The sequence below is a fragment of the Sardina pilchardus genome, chromosome 14, assembly GCF_963854185.1.
Source record: "Sardina pilchardus chromosome 14, fSarPil1.1, whole genome shotgun sequence".
Classification (NCBI taxonomy): domain Eukaryota; kingdom Metazoa; phylum Chordata; class Actinopteri; order Clupeiformes; family Clupeidae; genus Sardina; species Sardina pilchardus.
The window spans coordinates 30269101-30286503 of NC_085007.1; the positions used below are offsets into that span (position 1 = coordinate 30269101).

A 17403-nucleotide genomic window follows, 5' to 3' on the forward strand; every position below is an offset into this window, starting at 1 on the left:
GTGCGTGCTGTCTTTGAGGGATTCTAATTTGACAGCCTTGGCATCGTGTGAGAAATTTTCCAATATGTTACATACGGTCAGCTAGCGCTCGTCTTTTTTGGAAGTGTATCTGTGTGCATGTGTGTGTCCATGTTGTACCAAATGGTTGCTAGTAGTGATTTAAGGGAACAGGCTAAAGCCATACAACCTACACACATGTACACACACACACACACACACAGACTCACACTCACACAGATGTAAGCAATGCAAAGCAGCTGCTATGTGGCATGTGTATTTTTCAACACACACACACACACACACACACACACACACACACACACACACACACACACTGCACCCCTAGGGAACCGCACATTTTTGCACCCGTATCTCACTAACCGCACCGTCCCCAGATGAGAAACAGGCGCGGTTTCCCTAAATAAGTCTGTCCATTACAATCACAAAGTAGGAACAGCAGCACATGTCCATCTGTCCGTCTCCATGCAGCCCAGGCCCACAGCACCGTCCACAGCTCCCCCGCTCTGCCCCGTCTCTCTCTGGCCCTGACGGAGCAAAGCACACACACAGCCCATCGCTTTACCAGGGTCTGGAACACATGCATTTGCTGTGTGGCCTTTTACGTCTCTTCTGTCTTTCCCATTCAACTCCCTCCTCAACTCCCCACTCCCCCAACACTCTCTATCTCTCTCCCTCTCTCTCTCTCTCTCTCTCTCTCCCCCCCTCCCTCTCTCTCTCTCTCTCCCCTCTCTCTCTCTCTCTCTCTCTCTCTCTCTCTCTCTCTCTCTTCTCCAACCTACAGTGGGGTAATTGGCTCCGACAGAGGGCTGATATGGTGAGGTGTAATGTAGTGTCTGATTCTTTTTTAAGTGTTCTTAAATGATTGCTATTTATTCGTCAACCCAAGCGTGAGAACTAATTAACGTGGAATACTTTTGAACTGCTGCTTCTCTGTTTAGATGCTGCACTGTCAGTCTGAGAACACTCGCACACTCGCACACACACACACACACACACACACACGGCCGCACTTATGGACAAACGTATGCACACAGAACAGGTCAGAGCCCTCCGTGTAGTGTGTAATGGTTCAGCTGTGGCGCGGTGAATGTGAGAAGACAGGCATATCCAGGGCAGCGCAGGCCATCAGCAGGGGGTCATTGCAGGTAAACGCAAATGTTCCTGCTATGCGTTTCAGGCCACACTATAGGACTGCGTTTATTTCCAGAGGAGCATCAGTTGCCACATCATGTGAGGAGACAGGTGGAATGGAAGCTTGGGCTGCACTACTCTGAGTTCATGTACAACAAGGTCCATGCCTCACTGTTGCTATTACTTTTCAAACTGAGCCCTTTGTCTGTGCGACGCTGTATACTGTCCGATACAATGTATGTTTGATTGTTGGTAGTAGCACACACACACACACACACACACACACACACACACACACACACACATGTGTCTCCTGCTCCCTTGCTAGTGTCTGTGTGAGTCAGCTGGAGCCAGCGTACAGGTGCACCATGCAGCGCCAGCACTTCCTTATAATTAATGACTCTTTCCTGCCCGCACCCCCGCTCACACACACACACGCACGCATGCACACACACACACACGCACGCACACACACACACACTCGCCCCTCCACTGCTTCACCCTGAACACCCCCACCCTCGCGTGACTGGAGAGAATACTCAGATGCCATCAATTTCCTCCAGCCTCCTCCACACCAGACTGAGGAGACGGGAAGAAGAAGAAGAAGAAGGGGGGTGGGTGTGTGTGTGTGTGTGTGTTTGAGGGGGCACTCACTCACTGGGCTTTGAGCTGCACAAAAGCCTGACCCTGTGTGTGTGTGTGTGGGTATGTAGGTGCCTCTGTCCGTATGACTTATTGCAGTGTCATCACAAGACAGTCCTGGACTCACCAATAGAACACAGGGGGGCCCTGAATGGTCCATGACCCTTGACCCCTGATGGGTAACAGGGAAAGAGACAGAATTAGCGTGCTCTTAAACCGCCGTCTAACATGTTCATCAAAAGCACAGTATTATGCTGTTATCACTTGTGATTCTTTTAACTCTGATCTTTTCCATTGTGTGTATAATATGCTTTTATGACTTTGGAGGCGGTCACGTATACCTACTCTGCTTAACACAAACATGCAGTTGCAAGGATTAAGGGAGATTAAGAAAAGATTTCAGGCGCCTGGAAAAGATATGTTCATTTTTCAAAAAAAAAAAAAAAAATCTCTGTCTTAGCGGCTAGACAGCTGTATTCACCCATTTGTCACTTTGCAAAAGAGACATGGAAGAAGTTAGCCTATGGTTTTTGTAGTTGCTTTTGAAGCTATCTATGTACCTATGTAGTGACCCCAGGGACAACCCAGGCCTCAGAGAATGTGAGTGCTCTGTCACTCTGACACCCTCCGTCTGACACTGTCTCTCTTCTCTGTCCCTTTCTCCAACCCGAGTGGGCCGTCTCTGCCCGGGCCTGTGTGCCGTTGGCTAGGCTACTCAGAGCACTGGACTGGACCAGAGCTGACTAGTGTGGGCCCTGGCCTCCAGTCAGAGGGAGGATGCTGGAGAGGGCTGTGTGGGCGCGCTCTGTGGCCATGGGTCCCCTGTGTGCTCCAGTCCCGGGGTCTGGGGGACACAACCCCCCACCACACACACACACACACACGCACGCACACACACACGCACACACACACCCTGACTGCCCATCTCCCTGTCCACCGTCTGCCTGGAGTTTCTATCTAGCCAAAAAAAACAAACAAAAAACCCTGGACTTGGAAACTGGTAGTGCATCAACATTTCTGTTTTCTTTGTAGATGCATTTTCCTCCATATTTTCTTTGTCTCTCATTTTTCTTATTTAGTTTTTTTGTGTGTGTGTGTTTTGTATTTTTTGTATTTTTGCCATTACGCTAATGTCTTCTCCTTTCTGCAATCATCATTTGGTGCCCAAGTAGGCATACCCACTGTTATTAATGCCAAGGCTTAATCCTTCATGGGGCGTCTTCTCGCCGATTCAGGTGTTTGTCATTTATCTTTGTTAATATTTCCCCTGGATGCCAGCTGGGTACCTCCGCCAGTCAGCTCTGAAATTGGGCATGGTGAGCGGCAGCAACGACGATGGCAGCAGCAGCAGCAGCAGCAGCAGCAGCGGCGGCTGCATGAGAATTTCTGGCGGCGTGCAGTTGCCTGGGTGACTCAGGCCTGAGAAAAAGTCGGCTAGACAATGCAGACACTTTTTGTTTTTAGTTGTGCAGACCCCCCCTTTTACCCCCTTTGCCCCCCCACCACCACCAAAGAAAAAAAAAGCTCCCCCCACCCCCATCATAGAGAAAGCTGAAAGGGGGGGGATGACTTTATTTAAAACAAGGCCCCTTTTGTTTTAGCGCGCAAGAGGCTGGCGATGCCGGGTCTGCGGCATGGCTGCAGGGACCTGGAGCAGGGATGTAATTGGCCTATTTAGGGTGTTTTGCATGTGAATGGCGGCCTAGTGAAGCATCACTAAGTCTGTTGTGAGAGGCACAGTGATTGGAATTTAGATTAGGGCAAACACTTTCTTGCACTTTATCAACCACACTAATTAGTTCACTCTCTGGAAGTTAACTTCGAGTATCGATAAAGTTTCAGGGAGCTTCAGCATCGCGCTCGCGACTCACTCGCAACCCGACCGACCAGTAGAATGTCTGGCATCAACCTGTCACCTTTATTTTGTTTGACTTATTCTGGTTTTCTTTGTGTTTCTATTTTTTTTAAGTTCTGAAGTAAACAAACAAACGTTGTAGTTGCTGAATGATTTAATTTGATGATGACAATTTTGTTAGCCATGCAGCCTTTGGTCAGGGGATGTGCTTGCTCTGGGTAAGTGTTCTTGTGTATTAGTTTGGGGAAGTTTGACAGTCATGTCTGAACAGACATTTAAATGTACAGTTTACAACAGAATAGGACCAAGCTATCTAAAATGTTAAATAATTATGGGTATTAGTAATGAAAAAAAAAATAGCTAATGAGGTAATCCCTCTGTATTTTTATAATATGTATCGATTGTGATTGTAATATCTAAAATAGTGTAACAACATGCTTTATTGTTTTTTTTAGTAATGGTGACTTTTGGATTTAAAAGGTGATTTGCTTTTTTTCCTAAACATTGGTCACGCAGGTTCTTAAAATGCTATTAGAAAAGAAAGGATAAGCGTACAGTGGGTCTTGGTGTCTTTGATGTTGGCCTTTAATATGTGTTGAATACAAGTAGCCCGTTTTATTTGGGACACACAAAGAAATGCCTTGTATCTTCCTGCTGGATTTGAAAGATGACTGACTGATGACATGGATTCATCAGGAGTTCATAGCAATGTCTGTTTTGACTTTGCTATGCATTGATCTGTGCTGTATTATGATTTGTAGTCCACCACACAGTTTTATTTACCCAAATAAATAAAAAAGACAATCATTGGACTGCGCATAACAATATTTATTTTTGCATAGGTGTATTATATAATGTGATAACCACACACACTCACACACACACGAGAAATACACATACACAGTTTAAAAAAAATAAAAATAACAGGGCACGTACATTGTAGTGAGTTTAATTTTGTGGTAAATGACCACTATCAAGGTATATGTGTGTTCTGTTTTGTTTGTGTTTGGTAGCCGAATCTCATGGGGGGAGAGATGGGAATGGTCAGCCCTGGAACAGTGTCCCCCACCAAGCCAGGCTCCCAGTACTACCAGCATTACGGCAGCAACCCGCGCCGGAGACCCATGCACAGCGACCACATGGGTGAGCCTCCTCTTCCTCTCATCTCGTCTTCCTCTCATCTCCCGCTGTCTCCACCTCTCCACTACACCTCCTCTGCTCTTCTGTGAACCCGCCTCTTTTTTAAAAACATGCTTTGTTCGCTCAGGACACATCGCAGGATGCACTCTTTTCAAATAAAGGATTGACCGTAGTTTACAATGACCGTAAACATACAGGGCAGAATGAGAGCAAACCGATCATCCATTTAAAACATACCAGAATAAAAAAAGATCAAATGTCGAGAGGATTTGGCCTAAAACATAAAAAAAGAATAATTTGATTGTTGAGAGATGTTAATATGATGGTGAATGCTGAAATCAGATTATGTGTCTTCCTGCAGTGTATTTCCCCATTGTGCGTTCAATTGAATTTTTTGTGTGTGTGTGTGCTTAAAAATAACAACAAAAAATGTGTCAGTGTGAATTGATGTTGTAAAAAGAATTACAAGAAGTGACAGTGGAATAAACATCAGGCCTTGAAGAAGCAGCCTTGAGGCATAGAAGCCTTCAGGGCAATTCTCACTCACTTTGATTTCTATCAAAGTCTCACCTTCCTTTTCAACATGCACATTCACACATTCCTATTCCCAAGGATCAACTGCATTAAAAACCTCTATTAATCCTAGCATGTCTCGTGCTGGCCCAATATGATGTGATTGATCTAAATTTTGGTATTTTAACGTCCTTTCTTGTAGGGAAAAGTGTGTGTGTGTGTGTGTGTGTGTGTGTAAAAAACATTTCATCTCTTCTATAAGGATTGCCATTGAAAACAATCATCTGGAAAGTGTTACAGACATCGTCAAAGTGTCATGTTAAAAATATGTTCTGCTCTTCTGATTTTTCCCCAGAGGTCCAGACAAAGAAAGTTCGGAAAGTTCCCCCTGGTTTACCCTCTTCAGTAAGTGATTATTTTGACTTCACTTTACCCATGTTGGGTTTGTATTAGGGCAGTGCCAGCCATACCACACGTCTCGGTTGTCTGCAGAGCTAGACTTTCCTCAGCTCATTGTCAGAATTCAGGGAAAGCAATGAAAACCCTGTGTGCTGCATGGAATTTGATTTTAATTTTCAGTTGAAATTCACCCCTTTCAATTTATTTTTTCTTTTTAACTTCAGTCCTCATGTACATCTCAAAACAGGTCATAAACTCAACATGAAAAGCATAAGTTCACAGAATGATTCATACAAAATTAAATGTGCAAATCTATATAATTTGTCTTGTGATTGTTGAACCATCAAAATCCCTAAAATTGTGGAGGGGTTATAAAAAAAAAGGATTGTTGTTGTTACTGCCTTAGTGAAGTAAGTCCACTTACTCAGTGCTCCACCATACAGCAATCCCTACTAAGGAGCTCAAAGGTAGATAGCTTCATTTGAGTATAAGGTGAACAGTTGTGAGGCCCCTTGGCTGTGTATAAAATTGTTCATTTGAAGTTAACAATGCTGGGATATATGACTTGTCCTAGCGGTCTTTATATCCATCCCCGAACTCTGCGTGTGGCTGTCTGCTGCATTATTTGTGCCTTCACAATGTAAATGGTCAGATAAAAGGTTTTAGTATCAAAAGAGGGAAAAGTATCAGAGAAACAAGGTGGATCTTTAATGCCTTCTTTGTGCTTCCCATGATGATCATTTAAAAAAAAAAAAAGGGAAAAGAAAAGATTTCTTGATATCTTCTCTGGGAAGGTTGTTTTAGAGTGGCTCCGGCTGTGTTTCACTCTGTGTATGTGAGCACAGGTGTTTTTTTTTTACTTTTTGGGGTTTACATTTGATTTATAATATGATTGCATTGTGAACCATGGCTCTCTTGTTGTCTCTCATCACTGCTTTTGCGTCATGGTAACACCGCCTTGTTTCTGGGACACATTGGATCATTCATGTCAATTTTATTTCACATCGTTGGAGACTGTAACTCTATCTCTTGGCTTACTAACAGACTGACACATACGGACTGATATTGAACACATTAATATACATTTTATTAATCATATTAACAATGCAGTCTTGTACTGTTTGGTATGGTTCTACAGGAATTCTTCAGTGGTTCAGTGGATTAAATCTTGGTGGTACCTCCACCAGTTGGTGATATTTCCCTATTGCTTTTCTGAGTCTGATAAGATTTATTTGGACAGAAAATCACAAGTTGGATATTTCTGCCAAAAATTCCCATGCACTTTGTTATGGAAATCATATGTTACATCGTAAAATATGATTTCCCCCATCTTTCTGTCTTTCTTTTTCCCCCCTTTTTTTTTTACAAATGCACTAACATGTTGACATCTGCATATAAAGCTTCACAATGTGTGTCATGGAGGAGTCTTGGCTAACTGTTTACAGCCATTAAACACTGCTCTATCCTGGCCTGCCTTGTGACACCAGGTTATGTTTGTCAGCATCTCAGAAGTGTAGCCATAGCAGTGGATGGCCTCATAGAGAAGCTCTGGGAAACCAGAAAGCAGTCCATGCCAGTGATGCCAGTGCATCCAGCTCAAGAGGCATAGAGGCATCCTCCAGGAAATCTGGAATTACCGTTTAAAAAGAGGAGCTTTAAATTGTGCTTTGATCGGCAAGGTAGATAATTATTGACTGTGCTTGAAAGAAAACAAACAAACGTGATGTATTTGTCGACCCAGTCTGGCATTTCAACCTCTTTCACACTCCAAAAAAGAGAAAAGAAAAAGATGTTTTCATTGCCCAACAAAGCATATTATTGTAAGGCAAAATGTTTTGGAAGTTAATTTACTTAAACTACAATTAGGTTGTCACATGAGAGAAACCTTGGAATGATGTGGTAATCAAAAGGAAATTAGTTCACATTAGGCGGCGTGCAGTTCAGTTTGTCCTTTGAATGCTTTTATGTTTGTGTGTGTGTGTGTGTGTGTGTGTGTGTGTGTGTGTGTGCGTGTTTAAAACTTGTTTATTTATGTATGGAGTTTATAGGGCTGTGTTCTTTCTGCTAATCGCCTTGCTCGGGCCTAAGAATGCAGCGAGCACGGAGCTCTTAGTTTGATGAGAGTGATAAAGAATGTGTGAGTGTGGCTTTCCTCTCCTCTCCTCCATCTTTGCTCTGTCTTTCACCTCGAGGCTGTATGGCCATCCCTATTGGCCTACGCTGAGCAGCCACAGAGCTAGCTACAGATGTCATGCAATACTGTTTTTTTCTTTTTTTACTATCATTTATCTTTCTCTTCGTCACCTTCTTTCCCTCACTCTGTCTCTCTCACTCTTTAATATCTTCTCTACAATTTGTATTTGTGTGGCACCGCGCGTTGTATGTGTAAATACAGTTGAGTAATGTCTGAAATGCATCCGCATGAGCCCGTATTAGTGGCTTGTTAGTCTCTCAGAAACATCTAGGTAGAAGTTGATTTTGGAGTTGATCTGTTGTTTGGAATTAAAACACAAAGGCCCCGGAGGTGAGCTATGTATGCGGCGCTGTGTGATGAGTGATGGATGGGTTGGCGAGATGTGGGAATAAGAAGATGGGAGTTTTTCCCAAAAACGGCAGACCTCCATCTCAGTCAGGGCCGCGGCCTCGCACTCCTCACGCTTCAGCTCCCTGAGCTCCCGTGAGTTCATATCTGATTTTGTTTAAAGTAGACAGCGTTAATTAAATTAAGTTGGGTCTAGTGAAGGGCTCAATAGGGATAATCTCCAGTGAGCTCTCGCTCCTGTTTCCTAAGCTTTTCTGCCCCCTACAGGTTTTCAGGGGAGCTGCAAATGCACTCAGTGCTGCGCCGGCTTTTTTCTGAAGCTCTCTGTTGATTTCCCTCTCTCCCTCTCGCCATGTTTGTGTAAACAGTGTGAGAATGCCTCTGATGCGTACAACCAAATCCATATATTTTTTTCAATTTATAAATTGGCCTTACACACTTCTGTTGTGCATAAATAATTTTACAAAGTGAATTTTAAAGTTTGTTAATGAGGCATTTTTCGTTTAATGCCGTTCTCAAGAGTGCAATAACCTTATAAAGGCATTGTCTTTGTTTACTGTAGAGAATTGGCTGTGTTAATTATTATGATAATTATTCTATTAACTTTGTCTTTTTAATTTTTAAAGATTACAGCTTTACCCCACAAAAATGACATTAAACAATATTTTGAATTTCCGTGTTTTTCCAGCGGTGTTTATCTTTTAGTCTGGTTAAACACTAAATTGCTGCCTTTTTTTTTATGACACAGACAAATTGGTGAGTTTATGCATTTTAATAAAGCCTGGACAGCACAGGTTTATGTGGCTAAGATACTTTACTGGCGTTTAACTGTGCTCTTGTGGTTTCCACAACGGTGTTAGCATATGTCGCACAATGACATTTTCAGACAAAAGCGCCCTGAGCCGTGGCTGCCTAGCATCCTCTCCCTCTCTCTCTCTCAGCCTGCTCCCCAGACATCCAGTAAACTTAATTGTTTGTGGGTCCAGCTGGCCTTCTAGACTCGTCCATGACTGGGCTGAGACATGCAAAAAAAGACTGGAGGGGGACGCTGGAAAAACAACCGTGAACGAGACGGGGGGAAACACACGGCTAGCAGACGTTAACCTGCTGAAACAGCCGAGGTACCAGCCACGGAGTGCACCTGGGTGGAGGTGGGGGGCGGGGAGGAGGAGGACGGATGATAAAGTGAGAGAGACGAGCGTTAAAGGTGCGTTTCCAGGGTGACAGGATGATTGACAGGGAGGGTGGAGGTGAAGTTCTTGGCCACAGCCCAGAAACTGTGCAAAAAAAAGAAAAGAAAGGAAGACGGGTAAGGAAATGTCTCGGTGCCAGCTGTCGGCATTTGCTGTAGGAACCTGGAGAATGGCGCACATTAAAGCGGGGGGGGGGGGATGGGGGCTTACGGCACCCAATCCCCCCCGGCCCCCCATACTGTACGGCTCCCGTGGCCCCCCAGGGGCGAAAGGCTCTGGTTGTGAGTCACACCGCCTGCCGCTGAAAGCCTTCACCAGAAGGCAGCTCTCAACAGGCCTGTAGTCTCTGTCTCTGCTCTCTCCGCCACACATTTTCCCCCCAAAATCCAGACGCAGACCGAGGAGGTCACATGCTCTGGAAGCCTCTCCTTCCTCCTCTTTCTCTCGCTCTCTGCTCCTCCTTCTCCTCTCCCACTCACTGCCAGTAGTGCTGTGGATCAGAACAGCGGTTCCCTTTTTTTTTTTTTTTTTTTTTTCCTGAAGACTCATTTCCTCCAAACCCCCGCTGGATTCATAACACATTTCACCTTCGTGTTATAATGCAAGAAAGTGCACGGTCATTCATGTCGAGATCTCAAGAGCCCTGTTTTTTAAAGAGGAGCCTTTTTTGTATTTGTCAGGGATATTAACACTGGTTTTAGTGCACGCAAGTACATAACGCCCGGGGCAGAGAGGGCGAATCCTGCCGGGCTTCCCTCAAATCGATTTACCTGTCGGCTTGACTGCTCCATTTGTTTATTTGATGGTGGAGAGAAAAGAGAGAAGAGACAGTCTCAGAGCGTACTGGAGCAGAATGCAGCATGAGATGACCTCATGATTTTTTAAAAAAAGCTTAAGAAACAGCAGAGTAACAGCTGTGTGGGTTTGGCTGTATCCCTTTGGATATTGCTGCGCTGTTTGAGAATAATATTAAGGCCCCACAAATGGCCTGTGTGTAAAATAAATGCTAAGCCCTTATTTATTGCCTTTTAGGCTCAGCCAAAAAAAGACAAGCAGAAGGGGGCGGAATGTCTGTGTGTCATTCGATTATTTGATTATCTGCAGATTATTTTCATTTTTTTGCAAGCTGTAAGAGAGGGGAAATATCCACAGACACAGTTGGTGAGCAAATGTTTTTTTGTTTTTACCGTTGACACCAGCTTTTTTGGAGGAGCTGGACACTGCAAGGAGACGGTCATCTGGGGTTATTTTCTAGCGAAGCTTCTTTTTTCTGGTCGCTGTGTAGCACGAGGTGCCCTCAGCGCCGCCCTCCCTAGCAGCACCTGCTCTGAGAGCCGAGCAGCACGCTCACAAGACCCTCTCGTCGCCACGCAGGGTTAAATGCCTTTTATTGTGGTTTTGTTTGTACTATTAAGCTTTTTTTTGTCTTTAGTTTCCGCTTATTTATTTATTTTCCCTTTGTTGTTTTGCGCGACCCGTGGTTTCAATACCGTTTTTTTTTTTAAGGCGGCCATTTTGAGTAGCCGTGCACCGATGGCAAGTGCGAGGTTCTACTTGAGGGAAGGCGATGCTTTGTTTATTTACTTGAGAGAAGGCCACGCTTTGTTCCTTAAAGGAACTTTTGTGTCGGATTGTTTGGCTGAGCAGCATGCCCGTCGCTCGCTTGGCTTGGAAGGCCAGAGAAGTACCGCAGTGGCATTGAACAACAACTGGTGTTGCCAGAGAAACACTACCCTTTAGCAAGCACTATTCAGGCATACACATCCGTCCTTACTCTCAATGAGAGTCGAGGGAAAATAATTGATATATTTAAATAAAGACTACTGACAAAATGTATAAAATAATCAATGTGTTTATTTCCCTATTGAAATAGATTCAATGGTCACAGACAATATGAACATTTTTTTCTAAATCTATCTCCATGTAGTTAATTGCACAATTCAGAAATATACTAATCAAAAAATTCTGTTGCCTCTACATTTTAATTTTTTTTAACTCATGTTTTGTGTGGTAGGTCTGTGATTAGCGTAAGGCATTCTGTGTAAAGCATTGATCGGGATGTTATTCCATATCTTTCAGTTTTTACATGTAGTTTACTGGAAGCCTTCCCTCTTGAACTTAAATGAAATATGTTGACCTATTAAAGAATTATATCGATAATTCATTGTTTTGATGAATTTGATTGAAAAATATAGAAAGAGAAAGTTGAAATATTAAGAGCAGGTATTCTTTAATAAATACTTAAAATCCTTTGAAGGCTGTAAAATGCATTACAGAAGACATTTGAAGCATTATTTCATCCGTATGCGTAACCCAGCTTGGGTCTAAATGTAAGTGTGTGTGTGTGTGCGCGCGCGTGTGTTTTGCGTGTTTGCGCATGGGTGTGTATGGACACCATTGTGATGCACTGAAAGGAAATTGAGGCGATTTCCTCTGAGAGCGACTGGTCAGTAAGGGTCTGGATGGTTAAAGAGACCTCAGTCATCCCCAGACACGCAGACATTCTTATGTTATCGCAGATTTAACTCTTACTGAACCAGCTACAGTACTTGAAGCATATTGGTCAAATTTCACGTTGAACACTAAACATGATGGTTAGTGACTTTAATGACTTCATGACTTAATAACATGTATAACAGTAACTAAATGTATGAATGTTTTTACATGTTTTCATGCTGCTATTAATGATGAGATTCAGGGTATTTTTATCCTACATCTAAAATCGTAGATGTCAAGTACATGACCTCTAAATTGGATTTAAGCGATTTGACATTGAAATAAAATGATGGAAGCTGATCAGTCGTGCTTTGAAACTTGCCGAATTGGCTTTATGAAATGATGCATGTGAAATTGTTGACATTGAGAAACCCCGTTCTGTCCCGGAAAAACACGAACCCACAGCAAGCACGGCTAATCCAGGGGATTCCTGGACAGATAGCAGGGAGGGAAGTCAGACACGTCGTTCTGATTTGTGACCCAGCCCCCCACCCCCCCTCCTATTTTAAGGCTGTTTGGAGCTGAAAGCGCCCTGGCAGGCGATGCTGGAGAACATAGCCCCAGGTGTGTGAGCGGCCAGTGGGCCTCCCAGTGTCCATCAGCGGTGCACACAGCATCTGTCGCCGAGAACGGCAACAACATCGCCGTGCGCCCGCTCCGATGCGCGTTTGCGGCGCGTTTGTGTAGATGCGTGCGTCGACCGCGGCTTGCTTGGGTATTCATGCTTTTCCGCTCGAGTGACACTCTCTCTACATGTGCATATATACGCGCTTTTTTTATTTGGGTGTATCCTCGTGTTTCGGTTCCGATTATCCCTTGAGCTCACAGACAATCTAAAGATCGGGAGTGAGGCGTGTATTGGCACGGCGCGCCGGAGAGATAGGCGGGCGCACGGGCAGGAGCGGCGATGCCAGGGCTGTGTGGCGTTGGCCGCGGCCGAGCCGGTGCCAGTGCGGCCCTCTGCATGTTTAATGTGGCTCTGCCTGGGGAGTCCGTGCTCTCCCCCACACTCCTCTTTTAGCTCCACAACATCCCTTTTTTTAGTGCCGTCCACTCTGGCAACCATTTTTAACACTCGCGCACTTTCCAGCGTCTCTTTTTTAAGCTTTATTTCTCTTGTTAACCGTCCTTCACTCATTTTTCTGTTTTAAATTTGCGTGCGTTGCTTAAGATACTTTAGGCATTTTGAGAGAATGGTTGCAATAAAATCTGTCCATCAGCGTTGTTCATGTGGAACTGTGTTATTTGTGTGTGAATGCACTTGGTATGTTTTTGTTTGGGGGTGGCTGCTCACTGGCCTGGAGTGTGGAATGTGTGTGTGTGTGTGTGTGTGTGTGTGTGTGTGTGTGTGTGTGGGTAAGGGTCGTCTCCTTGGTGCCAGTTGAAGGTGGCTGTGTCCGCCAAGCGCCCGCCTCTGTTGGCAAGCAGCAGTGTGGCAGACGTCAGCGAGCGAGCAGGGTTGTGTGTGCGGCGCTGTATTCATTCCCCCCACGTAGAGGACATGGAAGCGAGATGGTTCCAGAGGCTCTGATTTACTGGGGGTATAAAAGCGGACAGCACCAAGGCTGGCACCGGGCAAAGCCAGGGGAGATGGAAACCAGCAAGACAAAATAGAAGAGAGTGAGGGAGAGAGAGAGAGGGAGAGGGAGAGAGAGGGTGGAAGGAGGAGGAGGGATGAACTGGAGGCTCTTTGGATTGGGAGAAGGTCTTAGGCGTTGTATGTACCTCAATTGCCAGGATGCATATTTGTGTGACCACTATGACTCTATGCTCAGGCCAATCAAAGGAGGGAGTGGAGGAAAAAACACAGAGGGGAAGTGAAGAGAAAGAGATCCCTGTAGAGGGGAAATTTGACGTGAATTTACTCTGACACTGTTACCACCCAGGTAGTCCTGTGTGTATGTGTGTGTCGCTTCAGCTCATGTGCATACATTCACAGTGTGTGTGTGTGTGTGTGTGTGTGTGTGTGTGTGTGTGTGTGTGTGTGTGTGACTGAGAGGGAGGGAGGGTGTGAGTAGGGGGACTGCAGAGCAGAAGGGCAGGGCTTCTTTTATCCACTAAGTGACCCCTCTATTCAGGCCCAACAATCCCCCTCCCCATGAGCGGCCCGGCCCCCATTCACACGCAGCCACGGGCAGGTAGCTCAGCGCCGCACGCGCCCCTCTGCCCAGCCGCCGGCCCCGCCGCACACACAAAGCCCCGGCGCGCTCCACCTGAAATCAATCTGATGGGGGAGCGCTCCTCCCTCCTCCTCCCTCCTCCTCCACGCTCCGCTCCTCTCTGCGCTCCTCTCCTCTCCTCTCCTCTCTGCTCCTCTAGCTCTCAGCTGCTCCGCGCTGCGCCTTTGTTGTCTGAAGCGTCTCGCTGGATAAGCCCCCCCTCCACCACACACACACACACACACACACACACACACATACAACACAACACCCCCCCCCCCCCTCTCTTACTTCCATTATCTTTTCTCGTGCTTTCATCATCTTTTCCACCCCTCTCTCCTCTCACTTTTCCGGGGTTTGTCTTCCTGTCATTTCTGTCGTTCAACTTCTAGGAACAGTTCTCTGTTTCTCCATCTCTCTCAGCCCTCAGCCCTCGTGTGTTCTCCGAGCTGTCTAATTAAAAACAAATTGCCCATCAGCTTTCAGAGACCTATATGAACTCCTCCTATACGTGCCTCCATGCAACAGGTTGGCTAAAGTAAAGATTTCCAACTTTGCACAAGTTTGCTTCTTTTCCCCTCCTTTTATTTCCAAATGTTCTGTTTGTGCAGAAATCACAGAATCACCATAAGGGCTGCTTTGCATTTTTAATTTAGTAACTAACATATGAATACATTTGCATATTAATTAGTTGCAGATTAAATCATGCATACATAATTGCCTCCTTACTGTGTTTAATGTTTGTCAGAATCTGCAGCCTCCGCTGATGAATGCCATTTCAAGATTACAATTGGACATCCTTTCGGACATATTTGAGCCGAGAGCGAGCAGTTTGAAATACCAAACATTTGCTGAAATTATCGAATACTTTCAAAAGAGAGGAACGGTGTAGGCAGAGGCTGTGTGTGTGTGTGTGTGTGTGTGTGTTTCTGCCTGCCGTTGTGCTGGTCTAAATTACTCCCTATTCACAGACATTAATGCTACTCCTAATTACACTGCCGCTGCTAATTAACACTTCCAGTGCTGGACGGATTTGCTGTGCACCAAGCACAATTGAATTAAGGTCGGTATAAAATTCAAATTGGTTCATTAAAATAAATGGAGACTCATCGGTGGAATTCCCCTTGTTTTGTTTTGTCTCGGAAAGCATTTGTGTGATCCTATGATTACACAGCATACAGTGAAATAAAGCTGATGGTTCACACAATAGCATGAGCTTTTTTCATATGCTTCTTTAAAGTGTGTCCATTTCTGTGTGTGTGGGGTGGTGGAGATTGCAGACGTGTGAGTGTGAATATGATTGTGTGTATGTGTGTGTGAGTTTCTGTTGTCGTTTGATTGAGTTCCTGAAGGTATGTGGGTTTCGCTCATATGTGTCAGTGTCCACTTTATCGTTCTTAAAGGTCAGTGCACGTTGTGTGAATGTGAATCAGCTGCTAGCATCTGAATAAGATGATCATATTATGGGTGGTGTTAATGGTTGATACTAAATTTAGGCACTAGTCATGCACATTTGTATAATTCTAAACGGTGAGATGCACATAGTCTTCTCAAGAAATATGTGTGTGAGAGAAAAGAGTATGTCAACATCTATAGTTCTTTATTCTTTCAGTGTAGCCGTGTAGTTTTGACAGTTTCCTATTGCTTTTGGTCACATTTTGAAACTGGGGCGATGGGTTTGTGTTCATTGATAAAAGATAGTGTTTGTTAAAATAGTTTTGAAATAGCTAGCAAGGTTGTTTTTTTCGCTTGTGTTTGAGACACTGCTCTGCTGATGGTGCTGGTATACAGCATGTGGTCTCCTGCTGGACGTGTCTCTGGCACTCGTGTGGCCGTGTGCGGTATAGACGTGTGGGCACTAGGTGGGCCTGGCTCTGTGCATCTCTGCCCTGGGTGGGCATATTCTACTCACCTGCCCGTCATGTGTGGCTCCTCATTTTGTAACTAATTCCATTGGTAGCATTGCTTCATTCTGAAAGTCGTTTAAAATTGAGACGGTTTTCTGATCTGTAGCAGGCGACTGATAAACAAGTCAGCGTGAGCGTGGAGCTGGCCTGAGCAGCCGGGGTGCATACTTGTGAACTCCCAGAGAGAGTCAGAGAGGAGGCTGGAATGACGAGCCCTGGAAGATTGACAGCTCCGGCTTCTAATGAGGGAAAAAATCCTCCAAGCATGAAATCAGAATGAAATGTGTGATTATAATTCAAGTACTGTTTACTCTGATCTCAGGGGGAAACGAGAGAGTACGCCCTGAGAGAGAAAGAGAGAGAGAGAGAAAGAGAGAGAGAGAGAGAGAGAGAGAAATAGAGATGAGGGACAGGAGACAGAGAGCCACCCTTTTTCCACTAAGCCCGCCTCCTACCCAACAGACCCCCCCAACACACACACGCACACACCCACACCCACACACACCCCTCCCCTGCTGCAGCCCACAAACACCAACACAAATAAACACACTCCCCAGCCCAGCCCAACCCTGCTCCGCATCCCCCACCCTGCACCAGGAGCCCGGGGGGGGGGGGGGGGGGGGGGGGGGGGTGGAGGAACAGCAGCTGACCAGGCCCTCACCCTCACCCACACTCCCACAGCCCTGCCATCTACGCCACAGCACCCTGCGCCACCGCCGCGGAGGATAGGTGCGCTGAATTATTAAACTTTTATTTCGGGAGCCCCAGCACACGCTCCAGTGGCGCTTGCTTCGGCATATGCAAATGATTTAGTTCCATTTGGGACGTATTCCCAGAGGTTTGTCATTCTCTCTCTCTCTCTCTCTCTCTCTCTCTCTCTCTCTCTCTCTCTCTCTCTCTCTCTCTCTCTCTCTCTCTCTCTCTCTCTCTCTCTCTGAAGCTCGGAGTTTGGCAAGCGCTTACACTTCACTTGTTAAATCTACTACAGGGGGGTGGTGGGGATGGTGCTGGAGGTGGCGGGGGCTGCTGTGCCCCATTTTCAGTGGCTAGCCAACAACACAACCACCCCCCCCCCCGACCACACACACACACACACTACACACACACACACACACACACTCACCACGCTCAGACACATGCACACAAACTCCTCGTATTAGCCTGCTGGCCGAAGAGTAGAGGCCACATCCATGTCAGAAGCTAGCTTTAGATGGCCTGTTGTTTTCAGCTTCATATCAGATTTATTCCCTGTGATCTGCTTTCAAACACCTTCTCTCTCTCACTCTCTCTCTCTCTCTCTCTCTCACACACACACATATACACTAACACACACACACACGCACACACACACACACACACACACACACACACACACACACACACACACACACACACACACACACAC

General features: G+C 45.5%; 1 protein-coding gene across 16 annotated transcripts in view; it reads left to right on the forward strand.

Moving 5' to 3' along the window:
• LOC134100640 (transcription factor 4-like) overlaps positions 1-17403 on the forward strand; it is a 150461-nt gene that overhangs the window by 75578 nt on the left and 57480 nt on the right. For 12 of the 16 annotated variants that reach the window (XM_062553977.1, XM_062553976.1, XM_062553982.1 and 9 more), the window contains 2 exons: positions 4663-4792; positions 5658-5707. The exons of the other annotated variants lie outside the window; for them this stretch is intronic. In XM_062553977.1, coding sequence (XP_062409961.1) covers positions 4663-4792; positions 5658-5707 — 180 coding nt within the window. The remainder of the gene's footprint in view (positions 1-4662; positions 4793-5657; positions 5708-17403) is intronic. 16 annotated transcript variants of the gene reach the window in all.